Genomic DNA, 10,495 nt, shown 5'->3' with positions numbered 1-10,495 from the left:
AAATGCTGTTCACCTGTTATTTGGTTTCTATCAAGAGGGAGTCTGGAACTCAACAGGCTCACCTAAGCAAGGGGATCAATTTTGGCCGGCCGCGTGCGCAAATATCCCGCGCAAAATTTTAAACAAAAACTAGGGTAGTCACGCTAACTATGCCAAGAAAATTAAACTTTCATAAAAAGTAGCGAAAGGAAAACTCGACACTCTTTGAGCACAAAGCTTATTTAATGACGGGCATATATCTTGATCATTTACCATTTTGTTTTAGGCTATATCATTTTAGGCTATATAAAAGTTATGAGGCTCTACAAAACACCGTGACTTATTTGATTTTATGTGAGTTTACAACTCTTAGGAGGCAAGTTGGTTCTTCAATCCTGGAACAACACGCAAAGACATTTGACAATTGTGTTGAACATGCTAATAATGGCTAAGTATTTTGTAGGTCTCAAGTGATGGCACCAAAGGGCGGTTACTGGAGAATCTCTGGTGATGAAGATAAAAAAGTCAGTTTTGTATCTTCACTTTTTTTTTGTTGGATGAACGGAGTCCTTAAAGAGGGCAGTCAAAGACCTTTGGATCAAAATGACTTTTTACCCTTGTCAGAGGAGAACTCTGGCCGTTTTGTCACCGACAAGCTTCGAAAAAGCTGGGAAAGCGAGAAACATCATTGCAAAATAAATGGGAAAAGGCCCAAACTTTGGAAAAGCATGTTTTATATGCTGTCTGCCAAAGATGTTATCATCATTTTGACGGGGAATATATTGTGTACAACCTCTCGCCTTCTCTTTCCACTGTTTCTCGGGTATCTTGTTTCTAGTCTTATGTCAACCGAGGCAGAGAATACTTATCAGCTCTACGCCTGCGTATTAGTTTTGTGTCTTATTGGTTTGATCGGTGGTCTTGGTATGCACCAGCACGACTACAGATGTGAAATATTGGGGATCAAAATAGCAAGCGCCCTGAGGGGACTGGTGTACCAAAAGGTAGGCACGATCCTAAAGAGTATTCTATGCATTTTTTCAAGGCTCAACCGATTTTTCTAATACCCTAAACACTCTAAATTAAGCCGAACAAACTTGAACACGTTTATCTATCCGATAAAGAATTATTTTTCTCTAGAAATCTGTTTGATTGCAACTGGCTTATGCCACGTGGAGACCCAAGAAGAGAGGGTTATTAAACATATCGTTAGTTGCTGTTTCTGCGAAAGCAAGCAATCCTGCTCACCAAAAAAAGAATCGATGTTAAGAGGAAAGTACCGGAGTGGCGTGTCGTGCAATTAGCGCGCGCGCGCTGAGACATTTAACGTTAATCAGTTCGTAAGTGAGTTACGTGTATGATTTCTAGCGTGTGTTTTCGCAGTTTTAGTCGCATTTGGGAGATATTCGTTATCGCTTGTTTTTTTTTTTTTTTAAGTTTTAATTGCATTTAAGAAATTTCCGTTATCGCTTCCGAACAATCGAAGAAACAAACAGTTGTTTAACCAGCAGTTAACGGGGAAGTAGGCTACAGTACACGGCCGCGCTTCTGAACGAGATTAAAGATGGAGCCTGGGTTGTCACTCTTTTCCCACATTCAAAAATAATTTGGTAGAGGTTTGGCTACTCTCGTCTCGAAACGCAGTCGCAGATATCTTTATGCAGGATATAAAAACCAGATGTTTTATTGAACGTGCATCTTCTTTAATGTCTAATCTGTACTCTCTTTCAGACGCTTCTACTCAGCAAGCAGACGTTACTGAAATTCACTGCAGGACGGTTATTCGATCTAATATCCAATGATGTTAAAAGAATGGAAGAGGAGACAGTCAAGTATTTTTTCTCAGCCGCTTTCGTAGTCCCAGATTATGCAGGGGCAATATTCCTTATCTACAATTTGATTGGTTGGCAGGCTGTTACGGGTGTGTTCCTCTTGTGTAGTCTCATGCCATACTATGCCGTCTTGTCCTACACTAATGCTAAGCTGCGCTTGCGCACAGCTACAGTGTCCGATCAGCGAATCTCTTTAATGAATCAAGTAGTTTCCGGCATCCGCGCAATCAAAATGCATGCGTGGGAAGACGAATATGGACAAAGGATAAAACATGTAAGAAGGTAAGGCAAATGATCATTTTTGACCAGAAGTAAGCTTAAACAACTCGCTTTATTTAATCCCATAATTGTTCACCCAAATTAGCAAAAACTCGGAAATTCTTTGGACATCTGTACGAGCCAATCAAAATGCCTCTTTTCACAAAGAGTAAGTGTCTCATGTCACCCATTTCATAACCGAAGGACTGGCCGATCAGTTAAACAATATTAGTATATACTGAGTAGATATCGGTAGAACATCTCATTGAGTCTAACTTGTCTTTGGTTGGTATTACTTTTCATACGCTGTCGTGGGGTCGCAAAAGACGCACTTTCACAAAGAAGTGAACGATGAGGAAGGGTGCGCTTGACGCCCGCTCACCTCGATAATATTTCAAATTAGAGAGGACACTGAGGACGGGTCGACTCGACAGAATACCCACATAACTTATGATAACCTTTCATCTTCAGAAATGAAATCAGCGTCATTTCGAAGAGGGCACCCATTCAGTCAAGTATCGATGCCTTGTCATACAGTGCAACGCTAATGGCCACTCTGGTGTCAGTAACTACTATGGTGCTCACAGCCCAGACACTCACACCCGCCAATGCTTTTATGCTGCTGTCATTTATGGGTGTTTTAAGATCGAGTGGCATGGTGAATATGACATCTGGTTTAATGGTAACGTATGACGCCTTCGTTTCGCTCGGAAGAATCGAAGAACTCCTCCTGTCGGAAAATCTGTTGGAAGCCTCAGAGAGTGGTGAAAGCAGTGAGCCGCCCAAAAAAGCGAAAAGTACCTCAAGTAACCAAAGTCGCAGTTACTTGGAAAAAGAAGAGGAAAATACGGAGAAAGTTTTCCTCTCTTGTGAAGCAACAGTATTTAACCCTACTATGTTATGTGTGTCAAATTTGAGCTGCGCGAAAACGCATTGTAAAGATGAGTTTATTCTTCAGGATATCAATTTCTTTGCACCTTCAAAGAGTTTAACAGTCATTACCGGCCCGGTTGGAAGTGGGAAGTCTACTCTTCTCGCTGTGATCGCTGGTGAAACTTCGAACGCTAGTGGGACGATTGATCATCAAGGTTCTTTCATTTACTTGCCTCAGACTGCTTGGGTGTTCTCGGGAACGATAAAAGAAAATATATTATTCGGCCAGCCCCTCGAGGAGTCCAAGTACGAAAGAATAATCGACGTCTGCGCTCTGAAAGAAGACTTTAAGCGGTTACCTGATGGTGACCAAACAGTTGTTGGAGAACGCGGCGAGGTTCTGAGTGGAGGACAACAGGCGAGAGTAAGTTTAGCTCGTGCAGTTTATGCTGACGGAGACATTTATCTATTAGATGATCCACTGAGTGCTGTCGATGTTGAAGTTGGCCAACACATCTTTACCAAGTGCGTCAAAGATCTTTTAGGCAATAAAATCGTTCTGTTAGCCTCTCATCAGCAACAGCACATGGAAAATGCTGATCAAGTGATTGTGTTGTACAAAGGGCATGTCCTCGACAAGGGACGCTTTACTGAGCTGCACGACAAGGGTGTAATCAGCTCAACTGTTGACCCGCTCTATAAAGCAGCTCCGAAGGACAAAACAGACTCATCTCAGCCGTTCCGTTGGGAAGATAAGGAGAAACACGATGGTGTTGAAAAGTGCCAAAAAATACATCCTCTGCCCAATAAAGCGAGGAGTTTGGTGATAGCAAAGGAGGATCGTACAATCGGAGTTGTGACATCCAGGCTTTATTGGGACTATTTCAGAAGTGGAGCACATCCTTTGATGATAACTGGAATGGTTGGTTTAAGTCTCATTACACAAGGTAAACTTATTGTTTAAGTGAGTCACAAACCTTGGGTCAGGCCCTAACAGGGAATACAGCAACCTTTTTCGATATTTCTTTCATTCTATTTCGTGCAAATCATTTTACAATGGCTATGCTTTTAACCAACAATACGCGTTGTTTTTAGATTAGATAGTAGAGGTAAGAGACACTGCACAAATTTCGACCATGTTTCAAGGCAAGCGTGAGTGGAACGTGAATGGCGATCGACGCGCGGAAGGAAGAACTGGTGTCTTGCTCCTCGCGTTTGTCTTGCACTCGCCTCCACTCGCCCGAAAATATAAGAAAACTCGTTTCTAACTAACTTTCTGAGACCGAATGCAGTTTTCTAACAATATTTATATGTAACATGGTTGACTGCTTCGTCTATTCTGTGACGTTGTGGTGCTTACATAAACATTCCCAAGATACAAACGTAAATAGCTAACCCTGGAGAGTTGTGCCTGGGCCCAATAAATCTTACACTGTTCAACTGAATGATCATATAGAAATACTTTTCAACCACCGCATGTTGATCTTATTTCTTTCAGCCATCATAGCTGCTCCAGACTTGTGGCTCTCGTTTCTTGCAAGGCTAAACCCTGAGGATCAGAATAACAAGACTTATATATCTGTCTTCGCCTGTTTGGTTGGCGTGTGTTTTATATTTACCATCATTCGGGCTTATGGATTCCTCCTAGTTTCTCTAAAGTGCGCCGAACGTCTTCACGATAAAATGGTTGTGACCATTTTACAAGCACCAGTCCTGTTCTTTGATTCAAATCCAGTGGGAAGAATCCTAAATCGCTTCTCCAATGATATTGGCTGCGTTGATGAGTTGTTACCAAAAACATGCCTGGCGGAAATGCAGAGGCTCTTGGTGATATTTTCCCAAATTCTGGTAACAGTTGTTACAAATGTCTGGCTGATGTTTCTTGTTGTTCCAATCTCCGTGCTGGTTGTTTTATTATCCAATTATTACTTGAAGACTGCCAGAGAACTTAAGAGGTTAGAGTCGATATCCCGAAGCCCAGTGTTGGCTCATTTTTCGGAGACCTTGATAGGACTAAATACGATTCGTACCAGAGGAAAACAGACAGATTTTGTGGATACATTTTACAGGTATGTTAGAGACATTGATGTAGTGTGTTGTGCCAGAGCCAATGAATGCACAGGCCCCAAATGAGTCATAATTGATCATTTTCTGTCAGCTGTTTATTTTTTATTTACCGGCAATACACGCAATTGCATCACGCGTCTTTTGTAATCCTTTGTGGTATGTGCTGAGACACTAGTCAGCAAGTGGACCTTTTCGTATACGAGGCACGGTCACGAAACGAAGCTATCCGAAAGAGAAATAAAGGCATTACTAGTGGTAAGACAACAGTAATTGCTCTGTGTGGTTTTCGTTCTTCTGACATGATTTAAACAGACCCATTATACGATCGGTCCATCAACAAGATCGCGTGGCCCCGAAATTTCACGATTAATCAAAACTGTAACAAATTTATCGAACGTGATTGGTTATCACCAGCCCGATTTGAGCTCTGACAAGAGAGTGTAAGTGTCATGCGTGTAATTAGATAGTGTAATAGGACAGTTGACAAGTCATACCTGCGTGTAAGTGTATGCGCGCGCCGTCGTCGCACATTTCGCGGAGTTTTTTATGTATTATGCATTTTTTACGCATGACTAAAGTCTAGTTTTTTTTCTAATTTTTTCCAATTGTTGATCAATTTGGTTAGAGAACTTCATGTCGTCCAATTCTGTCTTCAATCATACTCAGACTCCCGCTTTGCATCCGATTTTGTTAATGACTACGTATGACTACAGACCAAAATGGATTCCACTAAGTCCTATTGAGTTTAAAAGGAAATGCAGACAATCGTAACTCGTCTTCTCCTTCTGACAAATGTTATACCTTTTGGAGAATTTACCATTTTTAATGGGAAAGTATCCACATCGTTAGAAAATTCGGCTCTAGCGGCTCTCTCTTCATCTAGACGAATGGAGTATACCTAAGATTCAGATCTGGTTACGGAAGTGATCTTTTGGGTACTTAGCTAGAAGCTTGTGGATGTTTCTTGGAGAGTAACGTCTTTTTAAGAGGGTAGTGTGTCGGGCGGAATTTGTCTCCGTTACATTGTCAGGCCAAAGAAGACACTGGTCTCACTTCAGTGTGTGGACCCGATGTAATCTCCTTGAAGTGTTTTTTGGAATGATTATCGTAAAAAAGATACAATTTGATAATAACAAGCCAGTTATAACGAAAGAAAAGATCAGAAGTAGTGAAATAGGACTTAACATAAAAACAAGGAAACGGCATTGAACGTTGACAAACACGTTCAACTAATAGGTGGCTGGTTTTGAGCAAGTTTGCTGGACCAATGACTTAGCAAAGTAATACAAAGCTCATAAAATCCGGTTTATTGTCAACAGTCAACCAAAAAAATCACTCAATTATTAAAACTTATGATTAAAACTCGCCCCCTCAGATATCAAGATGTTCATAATCAGGCGTACGTCATGGTGATGGCCAGCGGTAGGTGGCTCGGTGCACGTTTGGATTGTCTCGCTTCTTTGCTAGTCGGTGCAGTTGCTCTGGCTGCAATCTTGGTATCTCAAGATGCCGGTAAGCTCAAGATTCTTAGTAACGATTTTGAGTCTTTCTATGAAGATTAAGAATCTATAGCCGTGTATTAACACAACATGAACTACTACATAAAAAAATAGAAGTGAAAATACGTGCACTCTTATTATCAACGGGTGCTGTACACGACAGAAACGTGAGAGTCACTTGGGTGGCTTAGGTGCTGAGGAAACGTTCAAGTGTGTTTTATGATCCAAAACGGGAAACTTGAGTTGATAACTCTTCTGCACCTACTTAGCTTGGAGTCAAAACAACGACACTGAGGAAGATGTAAAAGAGATGCTTTACTAATTCCCTCCCATTAGGTGACTGCCTGGACCAGGCTAAGTAACCTAGCCTTGCTAAGTTTTCGTTCTATATTTTGAGCCATCAAGAGAAAACTAGTCCGGAATTTATAAATTCAAGGTCTAATTGTTCTTTTCAGCTTACGCTGGTCTCGCTCTTGTTTACGTCATCCAAACTCTGAACTCTACTCAATACGCTGTTAGAAAAGCCTCTGAAGTGGAAAACTACATGACGTCAGTTGAGCGAGTCATGACCTACATCAAACTTGACCGTGAGCCTGGATACGAGGAAGAACGAACACCTCCACAGGACTGGCCTCGGAGAGGAAGTATTGTGTTGAGAGATGTATCACTGACGTACTATTCGGGAGGACCTCAAGTGCTAAAGAACATCAATCTTAGCATCAAAGGAGGAGCAAAGATTGGAATTGTCGGCCGTACGGGAGCTGGGAAGTCATCTTTCTTAGCAGCTCTTATGCGCATGCCTGATGCTGATGGAGAGATAATCATTGACAATGTTCCAATTAAAGACATAGGTCTCCAACAAGCTCGACGAGGTATCTCGGTTCTTGGCCAAAGTCCTGTTCTTTTTAGCGGATCATTGAGGAAAAATCTAGACATTTTTGACAAGTTTCAAGACGCTGAATTATGGCAAGCTTTAGAGGACGTGCAACTGAAAGATTTTGTCGAGAGACTTGAGGCCAAACTGGATCACGAACTGCTGGAACATGGCGCTAATGTCAGTGTTGGAGAGCAGCAGTTAATTTGCTTGGCTCGTGTGCTGCTACAGCGAAGTAAAATCGTCGTCTTGGACGAGCCAACTGCACATGTTGACCCAGACACAGAGCAGACGATTTGGAATGTAGTGCGGGACAAACTGAAGGACTCCACTGTCATCACTATAGCTCACCGTTTGAACACGATAAAAGAGTGCCAGAAGATTTTGGTCTTAAAAGATGGAAAAGTTATGGGATTTGACAAATTTGATTCAGTTATGAACATAAAGTGAGATGCGGTCTAAGGTTGAAATACCTCGATTTTCTCGCAAGTCTGATCCTGCAGAGGTTTAGATGTTATACAGTTTATAATCTTCTCCAGAGCTCTAATTCTGCACATCGTGGAAAGAATGACATTTGCTTAGGGTTAGGGTTAGGGTTAGTTGCACGGTTTTGGCTTCTATATACTGCTATGCATCTTTAAAATCTCTGTCGCTGTCATTTTTCGGGATGTTACGCAAGCTCCATTTTGCCGTAAGTCTGTTCAGTGATAGATCACAGATGAAGTCAGTTACTGATGTTCCTACTGCTCTATGACGTCCTCTGTAATAAATAAAGCAAAATTTTGCTCGTGTGGGCGTCACTTATCCGTCTGTTCCCCAGCTGATCATAAGTAAAAAACCAAAGGAGATGCCCTGAGAACGACTTACGTGCGCCATTTACCACCCAACGCAATGCACACAAGAGACAAGAGAGCAGTTTATTCAGAAATAGGAAACTGCTCAGCAGCTTAGCTATGTGCAGATTTAGAGTCCGATATCAGAGAGTAACAGGTTGTCATATCAACATTCACTTTAGGCGTAAATTTAAATCTCCCTGGATGAGCATGTCAACACTAATTCACGTTGGGTATAAATTTAGATGTTCTCGGACAAGCGGAAAGAATGAGAGGAGATACAGGGCTATGAGATAACGGCACAGATTAGTTTGAGTCCATGTAAGATAAATAACTGTTACAGTCTCTCCCAAACATAATACCTCAAAGGGGAGTTCAAAGGCTCCAGCAGACCTTTCCCCCTTACCCCACCACACCACACCCCACCCCCCTTCGAACAGCGAGCTTTGTGTCACTTATTCAGTTGTCCTCAAAAGAGCACGCCATCATATTGTTTGCGATTGTAATTCCAGCGTTCTTACAGAGTGTGGAGATCACATGCTTTCTCCCTGGAAACTTATATATTACATCTGTAGGCACTCAAAATTGTGCAAGATTTACCTACCCACTTCCCACCTTTCAACAAATGATCTTTCGCATGCGCCATGCTTTGGCATGGCTCATGCTCATCAGCAACAATATCTTTCAAAAGTTTTTTTTTCATCTAAAAACCTTAAGCAAAACCACGAAATAATTTACAATGATCCTTTCACCATTAATTTACATCATTTTGTTGACGACAACGCCGATGCGTGACATGGGGCTGTTTGCTCTTGAGACCCGTCTAACTTTGCCAAAAGGTCTGGATAGAAGCAGATATGGAACAAATTTAAGATAATGAACGACACTTTTGAAATTAAAAAAAGTTGAATTTAAAGTGCGTAACAAAATGCAAACAATAACAAACAATAGTAACAGATCAATGTATGCATTTACAAGGAAAGTTTTAAATTAACATGATAAAGTTGGTGATTAAGAGGAGGTTTCTCCCATTGAATATGGATAGTTTCTTTGATTTTAAGCTGAAAAGTTGTGGAAGCCTGATTTAGGATATTAAAACACTCATCAGAACAAAGAGTGCGAAATTGTGGAGAATTGTGTAGATGGCTGAAAATGTGACAAGCCGTATCACTGACCAAGTGCTTACGTACGCGTGTGGATAAATGTCGAGAGGTTTCCCCTACATAGCAGGTATTACAGCCCGCACATAAAAACTTGTAAGCCACACACGAATGGAGTTCACGAAGGACAGGATCTTTCACACCAAACATATTGCCTTTTTTAAAAGATGAAAAAACCAACTTAATATCGATTACATAAAGCAAAATTAATGTAAACTACGGTACGGTGGCTCTGTTCCTTAAAAGATCACAGAGGATGTCATAGAGCAGTTGGAACATCAGTGACACACACGCTTGCGCCTAGTGCGCAGGTTTTTCTGTTTTTATAACATTATGACTTCATCTGTGATCTATTACTGAACAGACTCACGGCAAAATGGACGTTGCGTGACACCCTGAAACATGACAGCGAGAGAGATTTTAAAGATGCATAGGAGTGCATTGGAGCCAAAACCGAGCAAAAACATTCAATGTCATTTTTTTCCACGAGGTGCAGAAATAGAGCTCTAGAGAAGGTTACAAACTTTATAGCATATAAAGCTGTGCAGGATCAGACCTACGTGACAATCGAGGTATTTCAACTTTAGGCTGCATCTCACTTAGTGTTCATTATTGAAACAAATTTGTCAAATCCTTTAACTTTTCCATCTTTCAAGACCAAAATATTCTGGCAGTCTTTTATCGAGTTCAACGGTGGGCTATAGAGATGAAAGTGGACTCCTTCAGTTTGTCCCGCACTACATTCCAAATTGTCTGCTTTGTGTCTGGGTCGACATGCGCAGTTGGCTCGTCCAAGACGACGATTTTACTCCACTGTGGCAGCACACGAGCCAAGCAAATTAACTGCGCTCTACAACACTGACAACAGCGCCATGTTCTAGCAGTTCGTGATCCAGCTTGACCTCAAGTGTCTCGAAAAAGTCTCTCAGTAGCACATCATCTAAAGCCTGCCATATTTCAGGGTCTTGAAATTTGTCTAAAATGTTGCCGGAGATTTTTTCTCAATGGGTGCGTGAACAAATTGCGGGAAAAAGAAAAACCAAGTCTGGTATACTTTGAAGTCTTTCGAACTGTTATACCTGGTTGATTTACTATATGTTCTGGTCAAATCGTAAATCGT

General features: G+C 41.4%; 1 protein-coding gene across 1 annotated transcript; it reads left to right on the top strand.

Moving 5' to 3' along the window:
* The first annotated feature begins 452 nt into the window (after nucleotides 1-452).
* LOC149036665 (ATP-binding cassette subfamily C member 4-like) lies at nucleotides 453-8,160 on the top strand. Its single transcript, XM_089189074.1, has 6 exons — nucleotides 453-983; nucleotides 1,711-2,093; nucleotides 2,541-3,889; nucleotides 4,441-5,011; nucleotides 6,385-6,521; nucleotides 6,964-8,160. The coding sequence occupies exons 1-6, from the start codon at nucleotides 453-455 to the stop codon at nucleotides 7,830-7,832; spliced, it is 3,840 nt and encodes a 1,279-aa protein (XP_089045200.1). The 3' UTR covers nucleotides 7,833-8,160.
* Nucleotides 8,161-10,495: the final 2,335 nt, after the last annotated feature.

The sequence above is a fragment of the Pocillopora damicornis genome, chromosome 12 (genome assembly GCF_964200805.1).
Source record: "Pocillopora damicornis chromosome 12, jaPocDami1.2, whole genome shotgun sequence".
NCBI lineage: Eukaryota > Metazoa > Cnidaria > Anthozoa > Scleractinia > Pocilloporidae > Pocillopora > Pocillopora damicornis.
Note: the sequence above shows the minus strand (reverse complement) of the source record. Positions and strands in the feature narration are given on the sequence as shown.

Coding starts and splice junctions, on each gene's coding strand:
- LOC149036665 (XM_089189074.1), top strand. CDS start 453: ATGGCACCAAAGGGCGGTTACTGGAGAATCTCTGGTGATGAAGATAAA. Junction 984..1,710: donor GGGGACTGGTGTACCAAAAG/GTAGGCACGATC, acceptor ACTCTCTTTCAG/ACGCTTCTACTCAGCAAGCA. Junction 2,094..2,540: donor AGGATAAAACATGTAAGAAG/GTAAGGCAAATG, acceptor TTTCATCTTCAG/AAATGAAATCAGCGTCATTT.